At 46.6% G+C, this 18,482-nt stretch overlaps 1 protein-coding gene across 1 annotated transcript in view; it reads right to left on the reverse strand.

The window, feature by feature from the left end:
* Positions 1-15,073, reverse strand: part of PIK3AP1 (phosphoinositide-3-kinase adaptor protein 1) — a 51,851-nt gene extending 36,778 nt beyond the window's left edge. The window contains exons 1-2 of the mRNA XM_064463655.1: positions 14,782-15,073; positions 8,172-8,588 (exon numbers count right to left, since the gene is read on the reverse strand). Coding sequence (XP_064319725.1) covers positions 8,172-8,588; positions 14,782-14,794 — 430 coding nt within the window. The 5' untranslated portion in view covers positions 14,795-15,073. The remainder of the gene's footprint in view (positions 1-8,171; positions 8,589-14,781) is intronic.
* Between the last annotated feature and the right edge of the window lie 3,409 nt (positions 15,074-18,482).

An 18,482-nucleotide genomic window follows, 5' to 3' on the forward strand; every position in this document is an offset into this window, starting at 1 on the left:
TGAGGACATGGGACCACAGTATGAGGGCTTGAAGAGATCAGATGGTGAGGAAACTACAATGCTAGGAGCTCATCTAGAATCTCATACAGACAAGTAAAGAGACTCCAACAGGGCTAGAGGAACACCGCAGTAAGTTAGAGCTGCCTGAACTGGAGTCTGCTTACGAGCAGGAGCCTCAGAGATACAGTATTAGCTCTCTAGCAACGTAACAGGTCCCAGAGCACCACTTTCTGTAAGGCCAGAGATTAAGGAGGTAGTTTCATAGAGGCATTGATCTGGCATAGCTTCATGATCCTTCTCTAAGATGATGACCAGGGATGTCAAATTAACTCACAGAACTCTTTTTGGCTGCTTCATTTCCAGGATGTATCATTCAAGGGGTGGCACAACTTTCCCATAAAGTACTTGGGGATGTCATGCCTCTTCCTAGCAGCATTACCTTTTGCATCTATTGTTCCTCAATGGCTGTGCTTTATGAATTTTAACAAGCTGCTACAGCATTCAGGTCTTGTTCTGCCTCTATCTGCAAGAGGAAACTCCATAGGCACTGGAAATCACACTACAGCACTCCTCCTCTGGGAGGAACATGTTCCCCTACAGGACAGAATGGACCTGTGGGGAGGGAGGTTGCGGTTCCCAGTTTACAGCATCCCCTTCACTACTGCCTCACCTGCAAGTCTCAGTGTTAGGCTGACAAAGTAGTCCTGGCTGAAGTGCTACCTGCCAGAAACAGGCACAGCACAATAGACACAGTAGCAGCTGCCAGAGGAATAGTTACCAATGCCACTGTACAGTACTAAGCACCCGCACCTCAATGAGTTGTTGTAGTAGGCACCTGAGATTAAATCACCACTGTCCTATGCTAAAGCGTGCAGCTCTGTTACTGTCTGGTGGTTTTTGTGGTTTCTAGTGAAAAGTTGCCCTTAAAAGTATTCAGTGTGAGTTACCATATTCTAAGCGGGGGAAAGAAAGGAAAGAGCATTCAAATTTATCCATGAAAGCCACAGGCTATTCTTCTAGGTTATGGTATTTGCTTTGTCATTCCTCAGGACATCAGAAGTAAAAGGACAACATACCAGGTAACACTGGATTTCACTGTGCTTGTGTCCTGAAACACTTACATGGTAAAGCAGAAGGTCATAACTGCATCAAGGCCTAACACAGAGTTTGTCCAAGCAATAAAATGAACAAACTCTTGACACCCTTCCACAGAAAGACCATTGGTCAATGAGCTACTCCAGAAAAAATCTCCATCATCTTTGAAAGGTCATGGAGGACAGGAGAGGTGGCCAAGGACTGGAGGACAGCAAATGTCACTCCAATCTTCAAACAGGGCAAAAAGGAAGACCCAGGAAACTATAGGCCAGTCAGCCTCACCTCCATCCCTGGAAGGGTGATGGAACAGTTCATTCTGGAGGTCATCTCCAGGCATGTAGAGGAAAAGAAGATTATCAGAAGCAGTCAGCATGGATTCACCAAGGGGAGATCATGCTTGACCACCCTGACAGTCTTCTATGATGGCACGACTGGCTGGGCAGATGGAGGGAGAGCAGTGGATGTTGTTTACCTCGACTTCAGCAAGGCTTTTGACACTGTCTCCCATAACACCCTCATAGGTAAGCTTAGGAAGTACGGGTTGGATGAGTGGATGGTGAGGTGGATTGAGAACTGGCTGAATGGCAGAGCTCAGGGGGTCATGATCAACAGGGCAGAGTCTGGTTGGAGGCCTGTAACTAGTGGTGCTCCCCAGCGGTCTGTACTGGGTGTTGTACTGGGTTCAACATATTCATCAATGACCTGGGCAAAGGGACAGAGTGTGCCCTCAGCAAGTTTGCTGATGATACAAAACTGGGAAGAGTGGCTGATACACCAGAAGGCTGTGCTGCCATCCAATGAGACCCAGACAGGCTGGAGAGCCGGGCCCAGGAGAACCTCATGAAATTAAACAAGTGTGGGTGTAAGGTCCTGCACCTGGGAAGGAACAACCCCATGCATTGGTACAGGTTGGGGGTTGACCTGCTGGAAAGCGTCTCTGCTGAGAAGGACCTGGGAGTGCTGGTTGACAGCAAGCTGACCACGAGCCAGCAACATGCCCTTGTAGCCAAGGCGGCCAACAGTATCCTGGGATGCATTAAAAGGAGTGTGGCCAGCAGGGCGAGGGAGGTTCTCCTCCCCCTCTACTCTGCCCTAGTGAGGCCACATCTGGAGTGCTGCATCCAGTTCTGGACTCCCCAGTTCAGGAAAGACAGGGAACCACTGGAGAGAGTCCAGTAGAGAGCTACGAAGGTGATCAGGGGACTGGAGCACATCCCTTATGAGGAAAGGCTGAGAGACCTGGGTCTGTTCAGCCTGGAGAAGAGAAGGCTGAGGGGGGATTTCATCAATGCTTATAAATGTCTGAAGGGTGGGTGTCAGGAGGATGGGGCCAGACTCTTTTCAGTGGTGCCCAAGGAGAGGCCAAGGGGCAACGGGCACAAGTTGGAACATGGGAAGTTCCACCTGAATATGAGGAAAAACTTCTTCCCTGTGAGGGTGCCAGAGCAGGGGCACAGGCTGCCTAGAGAGGCTGTGGAGTCCCTTCCCTGGAGACAATCACACCCCGCCTGTGGCCCCTGCTCTGGGGGTGCCTGCTCAAGCAGGGGGTGGGATGGGATGATCTCCAGAGGTCCCTTCCAACCCCACCCATCTGTGATTCTACGAAACCTGCCTTTTGGCAGAAATCTTGAGATTGAGTGTGTTATGTATCATCACTAAACAGGTCATTTGTCATTAACCCCCAAAGTAACAGAAGAGCAGCTTCTGCCAAACTTAAAAATTCATGGTGAGTTTACATCTCTAGCCCTAAATGGCAGCAATGAGTAAAAGCTAGCAATCAAATAATTACAGAAGTGTCAGGCTGAAGGGAATCTCCCGTGTACTACCACTTCATCCCCCTGCGTTGAGATACACTTGATGATTATATTATGCATCTGCCCAACCTGACCCCAAACTCCAAGTAGCCTATTCCAAGGTTACTTTACATTTACAGCTTGAGTCCAGCACAGGACCACAAAGATGATTAAAGGACCACAGCACCTTTCATATGAGGAGAGGCTGTAAGAGCAGGAACTCTTCAGCCTGGAGAAAAGATGACTTGGGGGGATCTTATCAGTGTTTATCTGATGGGAGGAAATGAGAAAGAGGAAGCCAGACTCTTCTCCATAGTGCCCACTGACAGGAGAAGAGGCAAGGGGCAAAAACAGAAACACATGGAATTCTACCTGAACACAAGAACACACTTTGTTACTCTGAGGGTGGTCAAACAGTGGGACACCTTGTTCAGAGAGGTTGTAAAGTCTCCACCCACAGATACATTCAAAACCTGACTGGACCTGGTCTTGGGCAACCTACTTTGTCTGACCATGCTTGAGCAGGGAGGTTGGACTAGGTGATCTCAAGAGGTCCCTTACAACCTGAGCGATTCTGTGATATGCTCTCATGTTTCATTTGTGGTTTCACCAGTGCAACAGAAGAAAGCCGGGAAGTTAATTCAATTCCTTGACACGTACAGGAGTGAGAATGATAACAGCTTATGCCATTTCTGTTATGCCATTTTCCTCCCAACAAAAGCTCACTGCCTTGGTCTCTGACATCTCTTGATGAGCCCCTCACTAGGTGGAGTAACATTCCAGCTCTTCCTCATCTACAGGGCTCCAGCAAAACTCTGATCTTCCTTCTAACTGCCCACTGCCCTCCATATTCACCGCATGCTTCCTTACCCCACTCCTGGCCCTCCTATTTTGCAAGAAGTTTGCTGATACTGATCTTTCTTTCTTGTCCATTTCATTGCAGAAGAGCTCTGCTGAGCCAAGGCTGCACGCATCCTTCAACAGCTGCTGTTACATTCAGTTATCACCTTAGCAATCTCAGGCAGATGTCAACTTCCCTGGGCTTTTCCCTGCAAGAGTTTGCTTGAGCACAGAAAGTTCAAAGCCACAGATTAATTGGTAAATGTTTTGGCAACATCAACTTTTAAAGCAGGAAATCTGAAACTTTTCAAGACAACATAGGTAGGGGCTGAAAAATACTGAAGAAACTGTAATGTGCATAACAAAACAGATGTCAACTGAGCTTTGAGAACACAGGAGGAAGAGAAAGGTCACTGACTCCAACTGTGCAGCACAAACTCCCAGCTGCCCAACACACACAGCACAGCATGGTGTGGTATCACAAGCCAGACAAGAGGGCTTAAGCAGCAGGCTGGTCACTACACCCTGGCTGATCACTACACCCTGCCCGACCTGAGCTGGCTTGTACAGTGCCATCCTGAGCATTTCCACGTCCTTATCACAGTTATAGCATAGGCTGAAACACTTCCCCACAGATAACAGGAGTGCCTGCAAATGGAAACCTTCATGCCCTCTGTAGTTTGCCAGGACCAAGAAACTGCAGAAGTAAAAATGCCCTATCTACAAGTGGGCAAGAGTCAGCGTTCACGTACAGTTAGTTCTCAACAAGGCTAGATGAGTGCTTCCTCATTTCTGAATTCGTACCAAACTAATAAAATAGCTTTCAGCATGTGATGTCTGGGGGTGTCATGTTCCCATGATGCACTAAAAAACCACAGCCGAACAGCTGCACTAGAGGCAAGAGCACAGCCTGAGTAGGACCAGTGTGCAGGCTCTGGAGAGGTATTTGCCTTCACCATGTCCTGTGTCGTATCCTGAGCTCTACTAGCTCAGGATTCAACTATTAGGAAGCCGAAGCTCAGTCATTTTTACATCAGGCTTAGTTTTTCAGTGTGTGCTGACACTGCTGTTAGAAGTACTGGTGAACACATGTGGAGAGAAGTACTTCCCAGAAGAAGACACCCAGACAAATAATTTAAAATATGGTCATAAACTTTCTCTGCTAAGTGCTGTAGGAACCGAGGGCTGCCTTACTCGGGAAAAGTCCACAGTCTGCTGTAGAGAATGGACTTAACTGAGACCCTCTAAGAGCTCCTGACTTCAAAGCCTTCATCTAAAATCCTAACAATGAAGTCCTGGGAGCAGAGCACAGGCTATGTTTCTCTATGGGAGAGGTCTGCTGTCACAAACACTCCTACTTCAAGTCACTTACACTGGGGTTAGCTGCAACTAAACTGTAAGGCAGATGCTAAATTTTTTATTACCAACCAAGAAGAAAGTTTTCAGCTTCACCCAAAAAGGGAACTATGTACACCTGGGATTGTCTTCTCTTCAGAGGAAGCATCAGAACATTTGCATTTGAGGCCATTCACAAAACCTGGTCTGTAGAATCACATGATGGAAGAGGTCACCTAGTTATTTTTTCCCTCACACAGAGGTAGGAGCTGATACATTCATCCAAATACTTTTGCCATGAAACCAGCCTATCTTAAGTAGGTTCTTCCTTCATAAGAGTCAGGGTAACACCAGATGGCTTGCCTTGGCAACTGCTCTGATCTGCATGAAGAAACAGCCTGACATTACCCAACTCTTGCATGCAGCTCACAGCTCACACCAGGTAGGGCTCCCATAACAGTAAGAGAAGTACAGAAATTCTGAATCCGGAAAATGCTACAGCAGGCCCCACAGCAAATGAGTTTGGTTTTACCTCACTTTTTCTCTGAGCCAAGTATTTTCTAGATATACTTAAGTCAGTTTCAGAATAATGTACGACATTCAAGTGAGAAAACAGAAAATAAGCTGGGTGGTTTTTTTATGTAGAGACAACAAAAATCCAAAGTGCAATCTTCCTTTCAAAACACCATTTACATAAAGCTAAAGCACAAGTGTTTTCAGCACATGCTAACCTTCAGCAGAGATGACACCGCTGGAGGCGGACTCTACGTCCAACCACGAAGAGTCAGACTGTAGTGCTGTACCCCAAAGAAGTTTTGCCATAGATACATGGCAGCAACCCACTAAACAGCCAGGCGCACAAGACACACTTTCCCGCCTGCTCAGACAGCCAGCACAGCACTGTTGCTCGGACAGACATCACAGCGCCGCTAGTAAGAGCCACCTCTGCCCCCTCCCCGGGTGGGCTTTGAGAAGTGCTGGGAAGATCCAGCACGCATGTCCCCCGGGCACAGCCCCCACGTGCAATGGGGCAGCCAGCTGCACAGAGAGCCCCAGCTCACCTGTGGGAAGCCACTTGAAGTGGAGGAAGAAAGCCAGGTCAGCTTAATACAATTAATTGACTGCATAAGACAAAGAGAGAGGCTGCTCTATAGTTTAATTAGGTTGACAGGCTACGCATTCAGCGTACCACTGCCAACAGATGAGCTTTCTCAGTATAAAAATCAGATTTTGTGTGCTTCCCTTTGACAAACACAGCTTATATCTCTATAGAGAAGCAGTTGATCCAGAGTGGTTTCTAGCTGATCTATTCCCATGCCTGCCCCCTTCCCTTCACCCCAAATTCTCTTTTATTTTTAACACACCCAAAACAAGCCAGATGGATGAAAGCCTCTCACTAGTAAGGATCCACTTAGCTACCTAAAACCTCCCACCAGAGCCAGTCCATCTAATGAAGGACAGAGACACATGCTTCCCAATCCCCCGCAGCACAGAAGCAGGAGGCTTTCTTCAGCCTGCGTCGTGCTTTGTGCCCTCAGAATGCAGCAGGCCAGAGTCACTGGCAAGAGCAGGCTCTGAGAAGAGATTTCAGGATCAACATCCCTTTGTACTCTCACACACTCTTCAGCTACACTATAAGTTACTCCTACTCTGGCCTAAAATAACTCTGACAGTCCTCAGACACATTAAATAAAATCATTAACGCTAGCAATGCCGGGAGATGTTGTTTAAACCTCCCTAACTTTGAATAGCGTATTAAAAAAAAAAAAATAAATCAGTAGAACATTGGTGCCGTGCTCTAGACCCAAGTTTGGAGGAAAACAGTAACTAAACTTTTACTTTTGCCAGAAAGTGTCAGAAAAGCTAATTTAATCCCTGGTCAGTTTTATTTTTCAGAGTACAAAAGCCCAGCCCCTGTTTTCTGTCTTCTTCCAGGCTGAAAGCAAAGGAGCTAGACTACTTAGCCCTAGGTTATCCACTGGGAAAGCAAAATGTTTTAGGTGTGTTTGAAAGGGAGATGCAGACTTTCGTTTATGTAGGTGCTTGAACGGTACTATGAAACATCTGTTGTGAGCGGGTTACCTGAGAATGCCATCTTCCGCACAATCCCCAAGTCATCTTTTTTCAGGGGACTCTTCCAGCCAAGCTCATGACTCTCAAAATTTATTTTTACTGTCATAAATTTGTCATCATGATTACTGCCGTTGTTATCATGGCCTAAAGCACCTTTACGTGCACAACACCAGACACATCAGAAGACTGCACTGCCTCATTTATGCCACTCAATACAGATAAATCTTTATCCAAGATGCAGCCACAGGACTCCAATCCTGCTAAGGCTGACAAAGAACACTATAACCCTAAGTATGGCGGTGTCACAGAAACATCCTGACCAGCACGACTCCCCAGCACTCTCCACCTTCATTTCAACAGAAACTATGAGAAAGGAGTACCACACACTCCTCTGAGTTTAGGAAAGTTTAGGCTCAATTAAAACTCAGTAAATTGGGCTTCTGTAGTCTCCAGCTGTTAATACTTCTGCGCTAGTTAGTCCTCTATCACTCTCAGGTTCGGTTATTTTTAGAGCCGTCAGTCCAATTCTCCAACGAATCTCTGCCATTCCATCACAGGGAACAAGCTAATCTGTCACCTGTATGGTTATATCTCTGACTTTTTGCCCAGTGCTACAGAATACATATTAGCCAACCTCATTTTGGTTCCGGTATGACAGAAATTAAAGTCTGAAGGAAAAGATAATTTTCTATCAGTTGGGATCAATAAACTGCAGGGCACAATATTTACAGGTAGAACTTTAAAGATACTCAGTTTTTGTTTTCGATTCGCATTTAAAACCAGGCACCTAAGATAACCTCCAAATTCAGAAGATCTCTGTGAGTCACTCGTAATCTCTCCTGAATTAGGGACCAATTGACCACGCATAGAAAAATTGGCTTGCAAAACCTCCTCGTTTACAAGGATTGTGCAATTTGCTTTAGCTTCTATTTCAGTAAAACACATTTCCAGTGTTAAAAAAAGGAAAAACAATGTCACATATCTCCCTCCTCCAGCCCCTGACCAGGAAGCCCAACTCCACAGCTGCTACCTTACCTTCAGAAATAGCCTTCTTGACAGCTGCAAGGTAAGCATCAGGATCATCATCATTTGTGAGTTCTTGCCACTGAGACCAGTCCTTGAAAAACATCAAGTAGTCATCACAGTCCGTAACACCGCAGAACAGCTTGACTACTTTGTACGGGGGCCATAAAGCTTCCTGAAGGCTCTGCAGGACGGGGGGGAGATAAAAATTCTCCACCAGCTCAGCAGACAGCAAAAGGATGATGCTCCGACTTTTGTTGAACAGGTCCAGCTCCTGGTGGGAGATGGCAGACTTGCCTTCCAGGTGGTAGCTCAGAATCCGATGTTTTCGAACGTGCCGAGTAAAGAGGAAGAGGTTCTGGAGGTATTGACACCATTCAGTGGCGTCACTTGCATACACAATCAGTACATCATATCCTCCAGGGGTTCCTGTACAGGTGCAAGATGATCATAGGGAGGAGGATTAAATTCAGAGCACAAACTGACCCACAGCTTTGCAGCAAAAAGCCCACCAGGCTGTTCCTGTAATTCACGTCAGAAGCTTGAAAGAACTTCAGAAGAACAGTAGATATATCCAAAGCAAGGTGTTCACAGCTGCAGTGCAATTCTAGGGGTGGCTGAACTCCTACTTGCATTTACCCCACTAAAATTTAAGTAGTTTTTTCATTCTCAAAAACCTTCCTATGAAGAAGGGGATTTCCTATGTACTTTCAAGTGAAACAAACCACATGTGGAGACTTACAGATTTAAAGCATGTTGATAGAAAAAAAAAACCACAAAAACCCCTTTTCAAGCTAGTTTGTTTTGGAGGTCGGGAGTTTGCCATTGTATGTGAAGTGAAATCATTTTAGGCAACTATAGGGTCTCTGCAACACAACTGCGGACCATTACATGCTCAAGCAGAGTATACACTGAGCATAGCACACCTAAAATAAGAAAGGCCTTTATTTAAATGAGGTCCCACAACGCTTACAGGAAGTCACTATGGCTTCCATGGTGTTAAGACATTTGCTCTCATTGCAGCAGAGAGCAAACTGCCTGCAAAGTATGCGTACAACTGAAGGGTACCCAGCCCCAGTGCTCGCAGCACAGCAATCCTATCATTCAGGCTTCGGACACTTTGTAAGCCTGTGTGAGAGTCCTTTCCTCAGAACTGTCATACAAAGGTTTCCCAACCATTTTGCCATCACAGACCCTCACTTCAGAGGAAAAGAACTAATACAATAGTGGTGGCCGTAACACAGCCCAAAATACACTTGCCAAAGGTGACTTATGCCATAATTCTCTAGAGACACTCCTACCTACTCTCACTCCTGCATTTCTGTGCTCTGGAATGAAAGCACTTTTAGCAAGTTGGAAAGAGCTTTAAGATGATCGCATGCAGATTGAACCAATATGACATGATGTAAGTTCTCTCCCATCAATCTCAAGAAAACTTTTAAGTCTAAATTTAGTTTTCCCATTCACCTGGGAAGAAATTTACCCAAATTTTAGGATCACAGCTCTGGTCCCACGCTAATTTTCAGTGATGAGCTTTTCAAATCTTATTACCAAACTGTTGTCTTCTAATTCCAGTTTGACTCTTTAAAAGTATCAACATTACCAACCCAACTCCATCAAGAAGCAAGCAAAGGCAGATTTTTCTAATTAAAGTGGAAGGCAATGCCTAAAATGTGGCATGCCAAAAAGAGCATCTGCAGAGAGTGGATTTACCAGAATTGAAGATGACAGTTTTGCTGTCACCTTATTAAAATTCAGCCAAAACTGAACAGCCTCCAAAGACTCCATTCTGCCACTTCCCCCAGAATCTTCATTAGGAGATATGGTTACATGCATAAATGGAAAGCCTCTAGCAGTGAAAAGATGACGCCACAGCTCTAGAGAACACAGACACTGCGGTTCAGCAGTATGCACTAAGACAGCTGCATGTTCTGTGCGAATACAGCTCCTGAAGCGCAGATGGAGGCTTGTAGGAGGCAGCATTCTCAATGAAGGGGATCCAGCAAACTCATAAAGCAGACTAATGGACCCTAAGCTTTGGGACCTTTAAGCCAAGAGTGTAGAACTGCTGTGAAAAAAAAAAAAACAGCTTTCACACCGGTGAGAACACCATTATCACCAAAACACCACTTCTGGCTGAACATGACCTGACCAAGATGACAGAATCACATCAGCAGAAACAGGAAAACAGAGCAGAATTCAGGAGATCAGTTGCTTTATTCTGGAAAGGGAGGAGTACCAGAGACTTCTGCTTCCAGTGCCATCTGTTGATTTACATGCAGTACAGTGGGAAAGGGCAGCACAGCTACCTGCCCAGAACGGAGCCCACGTGCTGCTGCACTGCCAGCCGAGCCCGACCTTGCCAGATGGGGAGACAAGAGAGCGACTCTCTGAGGTGCGCCCCGGGCTCCTAAAGTCCTACTCTGGCGCGCTCTGGGAGAGGTCCCACCTCCGGACACTGGGGAAAGCGGCAGTAGCCTCCAGGGCATTTTAACATTCTGTAAAATGGCACACCTAATCCTACCATGCATTTTTTAAAAAAGAACACAGTTTCTGCAACTAAACCTGTTTTCCAACAGGCCCTTCTCCAGCCTTTCACTGAAAGGAAGCAGCTGTGCTTGGAAAGGACACAGGGTTGAGGAGTCATTGATTTTAAATACGCATTGCACTGGAGGGGCACTAAATATCCGAGAAGCCTCCCTTCTCTGGTAAGCAGGCAAACAATGCAAACTTGACAGTCTCTCTGCAAGCCCCTGCCAGCATTTGTATCCCCAGCGACATCGCCCAGAGCAGCGTAGCCTCTGCACCCAAAAGGAAGAACTTCACCTAGTGTTTGGGAAAGGTATCCCTTTCCTAAAGGAAATTTCCTAATTTAGGAAATTTATCTATTCTCCAGATAGCACTGCTCTATCGGCACGCCATTCCCCTTCACAGAGCTCTCCTTAGGCCCTCTTCCCTCAACTCCTATAGCCTCTTACATTTCTAGGTTGAACTGAGGAACAATGCTTTTAAAAGGAGAACTGAGAAATAAAATTACTGACTCCACTTTTAGAGTCAAGGAAAATCTCTATGTTCATAAGCAAAAATACTGGAAGTGGGTCCTGAAGAGCTGAATAAGCCTAAGTCAGCAACAGGACTATTTCAAAGAAAACAAAAGTCTAGAAATAGTTTCAATTGCAACATCCTCTTTTAAAAGGAGCATGACACAGGACTTGCTTTCCTAGATCATGCTATTCTTTGTCTAACCAAACACCTCCCTCTGGAGCACCAATTACTGTCCAGTCCTCAGGGAAAAGTGTAATAAATGGAGAATACAGAATGTTTTGGGGAGTTTTTCCCACAACTCTACGCAGAGGTTAAAGAAAAGCTCACAGAGCACGCTTCAAAGCACAACGTATGCCCTGCCTATTGTACATATGTAAAGAAATCCCTAGGTGAACACCAAGCATTTTATTTCTTTAAACCCTGACCTTAGTTGGATACTTTGACAATGTGTTCAACAGGCTGGTTTTGGAAAAACAAACATAAGGAAGCCTTCAATTAAAGTAAGAAAGATGTGAAGAGTAGATGCAATAGCAAGATGAAGAAAGATTTGTGCCACCCAACCGTTTCAAATATCTTTCATGCTGTGAAATGTAATCTAGTTAAATTTTAACACCACCTTTTTTCTGCATTCCTAAAGTTAGGGTATAAAAGTGACTTTTGCTTCTGTTAATAAAATGTCAGCACTATTAATGACATTGCAGGGCACGTTTAACTATTTATTTTATAGAAGAACATCCAGGTGTGATTCTGTTCCAGTTTGCAATGATAAAACATAGCCTTTGGACTCCTCTCCAGCTGCAACTGCCTCTTCAGTGGTTAGCTGCACACTCCATGACACAGCAATGGTAAAAGATCGGTGAGATTACAAAACAGTACTGTAGAAATGCCTAAGGCCTCTAACTGAGGTAGAAGGCCCACAGACTAAATAGCAGAGACATAACATCATACAAAGCTTTCCCCAGTTTTATATAAACTGCACACAGAATGGGAGGGCATGAAGCAATTCAGTCAAAAAATCACAGAGGCCAATGGCAAGAGAATAAATGTATCCTACAGACTACATCATGCCTTCATAGTCCCTCTCTGAGAAGCAAACAAATCGGGCTTCTCTTTGGACCATGCTTGGGAGGAGTGAGGTGAAAATCTTTGAGTTTAAGGCTCTGTCGTAAGGTTCTAATTACCACTGAAATAGCTAAAGAATACTGCGGGAAGCTGGCATATCAGCTCTGGGTAAGACTTAAGTGGGTAAGACATCTTGCCCACTTAACACTTCCCAAACATGAATCAGATGTCATCAACTGCTATCACCTATTATTTCATTCTACAAGCCAAAATCATAGAATCAGGAATAATTAAGGTTGGAAAAGACCTCTAGGATCATCAAGTCCAACTGTCAACCCAACACCACCAGGCCTCCTAAAACATGTCCCAAAGTGCCACATCTATGCATTTTTGAACACCCACAGGGATGGTGACTCCCCCACCTCTCTGAGCAGCCTGTGCCAGGGCCTGACCACTCTTTCACTAAAGACATTTTTCCTAATATCCAATCTAAGCCTCCCCTGATGCACCTTGTGGTCATTTCTTCTCATCCTATTGCTAGTGACTTGGGAGAAGAGACCAACACCCACCTCACTACAACCTCCTTTCAGGTAGTTGGAGAGAGCAATAATGTCCCCCCTCAGCCTCCTCTTCTCCAGGCTAAACCCCCCCAGCCCCCTCAGCCGCTCCCCAGCACGCTTGTGCTCCAGACCCTGCCCCAGCTCCGTTGCCCTTCTCTGTACACACTCCAGCACCTCAAGTTCTTTCTTGTACTGAGGGGCCCAAAACTGAACACAGTACTCAATGTACAGACTCACCAGTGCTGAGTACAGGGGGAAAGGTTCGACCTTTTTCAATTTACAGATCATAAATAGTTTTCTGTTGTACTTGTGGTTCCCCAAAAAGCAGATTCAGGTCCTGTAATAGTACACAGCTTTTCTCTGTCACCTTTCACATCCCTCTCCTAAGTAGACCACGACTTCTTGTTGTCCACAGACCAGGTAAAAAGCTGACAAGACACATCCTTTACTCCAACTCAGATGATCATATGGATTGGCAAGCAAATCTATTTTCCACCTCAAATTCAGACTGAATGAAAAAGCACTCCCTAGCCTGTTATCAGTTTGCTTTGGGATTCATGTGTATGGAGGATACACGAATATGGCACCCCAAAATACCAGTCCCTGATAGAGAGGGATCCACTTCCTAGGAAAGACAATTGCCCATGATATAAATGAAACCTAACCCAAAGCATCTTAATAATCAAATTCTTAAAAGAGTGCTTCCAAGAGATGTTTGAGGCTGCTGGTGGGCCATTAACAGAAGTCCTCAGCACCTTTCATGTTTCAGTGTCTGAAGTGTGTGTATGCAAGTGATGTATGAGGAAACTAATGCATTCTTTGCCTAGCTGGAATGCATAGTGAAGTAATAGTGATCACATGCAATAATTATTAACATCCTAACAAAAGCTCTCACATCTTTGACTGGAGCAGAAAACCTTCACTTTAAAGTGCTGCAAACAAGCAAGAGGAAATAGCAGAATCAAAGCAGATAAAAGTTTTGCCAACCAAACTTCAGTGATAGGAACATGAGATTTGCATTATGATACGCGAACCTAAGGTTGTTCTACTTTTAAGAGTCTCTGTGAAATCACCTTCTGTTTATAAGGAGAAAAGTAGTTTTGCCCACAAGTCTCCTGAGGCCCCCGTTTAGCTTATTTTTACATCATAAGGAGATACGCGTCAGTGAAACACTAACGTTACTTCACACCCTGAGAATGGCACGTTTTTCCTTTTTTAGATAAAACACATACACTTCCCTGCAGCGAGGGGAACTGGCACCAGAGAGACTTGCACAATACAGGGCAGCCTCCTCTCCCCCTGGAGTTCACAGCTCTATTCTAACCAGTTCTACGTGCACGTACGTTAGCTAAAACATTTTCTTTGATGGCAACCTTTCAGTTCATTTGCGATTCTGTGCCACTGTGGCAAGGTGCATCAAGTAATACCCCAGAAAGGAAGTATGCAAATGTAGGGGGATAAAACAGTATTTAGGAAGAACTGACTTATCTACAAAACATCACAGAAAACCACATAGGTGGTAAAGGCTGAGCAGGCACAGATACCTCTACAGTACACCCTCCCTCAGAGCCAGCTGAGCTGCCACCCCGGAGCGCGCTCATGACACAGAGAGCTCCGCCAGCACCTGCCCTGAGCACAAGCCAAGTGAAGCAAGATAAGGTAGAAAGCGCAGCAACCCGGCTACTCTGAAGAGCCCCGGGGCCCCCCTAAACTCGGGGAGGGGGCCCTCCTCCTCTTCCCCGGCAGCGGAGGAGCGCGGGGGCGCGCAGAGCCGCGCAGCAGCACCGCCCCGGCAGCCGGCGGGAGCTCGGTTAGCTGCCCCTTCACCGGCGGGGCCGCGCTGCCGCCGAGAGCCTCGGCTGGCCGGGGCGCAGCGCCCGCCTGGCCCCGCGGCACCGGGCGGGGAGACCCCGCCGCTCCCCCCGGCTCCGGGGGCGAGCGGCCGCGGCACCTACCGGGGCCCGCCATGGTGCGGGACTGGCGGGGGAAGGGGCCGCTCCCTTCCCTCACATCGCCGGCGGCGCGGCTCGGCGCGTCCCTCCCGCGGACACCTCCTCGGCCCCGGCCGGGCGCTGGGTCCCGCCGCCCCGCTCGGCCCCGCCCGCCGCCGCCCCTGGCCGGGGCGGGAGGGCGGCGGCCCGCGACGCCCCCTGCAGAGCCGGGCACAGGCGGCTCCTGCCCGCCCCGGCCGCGCGTCGCCGTCCGGGCACACGGCGGGACCCTTCCTCCCGCCGTGGGCAGGAAACTCCCTCTCCCGAGCGGCTCCAGTCCTATTCCGCAGGCGGCCACGGAAAGCGCGCTACAACGAGGAGAAGTTTGCGTTACGCTGGTCCAGAAACTCCCCCTCCTTAGTCACGAGAAACTTAGAGCAGTGGCTGTGGAAAAGAACAAGCGAGACCTGCTTTGTGCACGCCCTTAACTCGGGTTTTGACTTCTGGCTCCTATGAGAAAGGATCTTTGTTCCTAGGGGAAAAGGAACTTGTTCATACACAAAACGAAGCAACTTGATATTCAGTGTTTTTCTCTAGGAGATGCCATCTTTTAACTCAGATTCACCAGATTTCATATGACTATGCTCACGTTTGAGTACAGAGAAAATGAACAGCGGAAGGACACCGCTGGGTTCAGAGAGGACTCAATTTTGTTGCTGAAGACAAACCAACAGATTCTGCCAAAATAATTATTTCAGGCTATTACCTTGCAAACTCAGAAAACCCCCTTGCACTGATTTGCATTCAGAAATGCTTCTTTGCTGAGAACCAGCGAGTCTTTCACCAGTTGTGCTTTAGCAAAGCAAAATTAGATTCCCTGCGACCTGGTTTCCCAGCCGAGGCCGTCGCTCCCAAGCAGTCAGAGGACATCCTGTGCGCAGCTTACCGAGTGTCACAAACACTGATGTTAGAGCAGAGCTGGTTACCAGCAGTACGGAACCAACTGTTCCCTACTAATCAACTCCATCTCAGAAGCTGGTCAAACTGTCCTGTTACCTCCAAATCCTTCTTCACCCTAAACCTACTTTAAACTTACAAACCATGTGTCAAAGCCCGTCTTCCAAAAAACAGTGTTTGCTCCCACAATAAGAAAGTACTGGGATAAAAAACTTCCTGATGACACAGCCTGATGGGAAACCACAGGTACACAGAGAAGAAACCAGCACTTTCCCATCTGAATCCTCCTGAGAACGCACAGTAAAGAACGTCTGGGCATGGGAGAAGTGCACAAATACAGTCTACCTGGGATTTATGTGAGGGACAAGGATGTACTAGTTGGAAACTAGAGGCTCTAGCCAAATTCTTTGCCTATTTTTGGTGTCAGAGGTACAATGGAGCCAGCCCCACATGGTGGGGACACAGGGGGACTCTGCCCATGATCAAGGGGAGGAGGTGAGGTTGCTGGGCTGCTGGAGGCGATAATGCATCACATGTTCACGGTGCCTGCAAATGGTGGGATGGAGGGAGACTGCTGGGGTGTTCCTCCTCGCCTCTCAAAGTGCATCAAGGCTGCCTGACAGCACCAGCAAAGTACTTTCTTCCAGGAGGTAAAATAAGAAAACTGACTGAAAGTAAGATTCCCAGAATATCTCAGTAAACACAAGATAAAAATCAGCATGAGCCCTTCAGCCTCCTCTGTCAGCCCTCAGCTCCCTCCCTCGCTGGCAGACAGCCAGGCCACAGGGTAGGCTTGAGCCAAGGGACCCCAAGTGAGGATTTTACTGTGCAACCTGAAGGAGGATCAGGTTGGACTTGATGATCTCAAAGGTCTTTTCCAACCTAACCAATTCTATGATTCTATGAATACATACATATTATGAAGTAGCAAAACAGATGGATAACCATGTGTATGACTTAATAATTATTGTTCTACCTTACTTCCCTTGTAAAGCTGTTTATCTTCTAACTTCCAGAACAAAAAGTTGAAACCAAAATACCATCTTTGATGTTAGGTGAGGATTTCAACATGCTCCTTGGTACAAGCTTTTACATTCTTTTTCTCTTTAAAGCCTTGCAGTATCATACAAAGGACTAGCAGAGTCAGCTTCCTGCCTAGTGAGAACGCCTGGGGCTTCTCCACACATATCAGTGTCACTTAGGATGCTATGTATTTTATTTAATCAATGCAAAGCCCACAGGAAACCTCTTTAAACTTCCTAAGCTGCTAAAGTGAAATTAATATGCCTCCCCAAAGGAGCTTAAGTAAAATAACTTCTAGTGCATTGTTTCAGCAACCTTTACAGCAACCTCCATCTGAAAACGTTGATGACAAATTGAGGCGAAAGCCCCTTGACACCCTAGAACATTAGGCTGGTCTACAGGAGTTACACAGCTTGTAGTGAATTAAGAACAAAATGAGGAAATAGAGGGAACTTTTCCTCCTCCCTTACCCAAAATTGACTGTACAAGTCTTAACCTTCCTCACTTCAATTCACTGCAGCATGTGAGCAGTTACATTTGCAGCATTATTTTCAAGGGTCTGTCTTATCCCTGTCCAAAAAAAAAAAAAAAAAAGACCAGATTGCACTTTCCAGAGCCATTGCTTTTTTGCTAGGTACTTTTGAGGGGTAACAAGGAAAGGATTCAGCAAGTGTTTGAATACCCATGCCATCTCTACTTTTTCTTGGCCATGAAAAGAACAGGAAGAGCAGAGACCTCTCACAGGAATGCTCTTTTCCAAGGTGAGTAGCTCTCCCTGCAGCCTTTACAAAGAGATATGCCAGACAAGGGGAAGGACTGAAAAAACTTTTGAGGAGTAGGCAAGGGGAGCAAAGGAACTGACAAGCAGTAGCATAAATCAGTTGAATCTGCTTGCTCTTTAGATCCCAGGATCTCCCACTACTGCCTTGGGGAATACAACAAAATAGCTTTCCCTGTGTGGTTACTGCCCTCCCAGGTCACCTGGAGAGCTGCAGGCACAACACAGGAACACACCTAGGCAGCCACACACACCTCTGAAGAGCAGTCACAGCATCTGGGAACAGTCTTAGCTGGCAAAGGCCTGGCAAGAGAGGGAGATGCTTGCTAACCAGGCGAGAAGCAAAGTGAGCCACTGAAGCAAACACAGCCAGTAATTTCCCTGGTTCCTCACAGCAGTTACTTCAGGCAGCAGGACCTAAAATAAAGATAGTTTACCAGGAACGGCTACATTTCTTCATTTCTGATGCAGACAAAAGCGCAGAACTCATGCTGAGCTTTGCAGATGAAGCTTGCAGCTGTAGTTTACTGCGGATGGAAGCTGCAAGAACTGAGAGAAATGTTGGTTCCTGGAAACAGTTTCCCTTCTGCAACACAAATCTGAGTTATTCCATACATAGAAAGTGCAGGCCAGGTCAGATCAGGGCATCTGAAAACAAAGTACACATATTTAACAAGCCCTCAGCTGGATGTCCCTTTTCTACACTACAGACAACAGCACCTGCACCAAATGACAGAATCTTATGTACAATCTACCACTACATGAGCTGCTTTTATTGCCCCAGCACTGCAAGTATGGCACCCTCCAGAGACACCAGCACCAGGCATGCTCTGCTGGGCACAGAGCGTGCCCCAGCTTGTGTTCAGCAGGCACCACCTAATTGCACACAAGAGGGACAGAACCCTGGCACAGCAGGGCACAGCAGTAAGTGGAGATGGGTCAGAGCAGAGGGCTACATAGGAGAAAC

This window comes from Phalacrocorax carbo, chromosome 12 (genome assembly GCF_963921805.1).
Source record: "Phalacrocorax carbo chromosome 12, bPhaCar2.1, whole genome shotgun sequence".
In the NCBI taxonomy this organism is placed as follows: domain Eukaryota; kingdom Metazoa; phylum Chordata; class Aves; order Suliformes; family Phalacrocoracidae; genus Phalacrocorax; species Phalacrocorax carbo.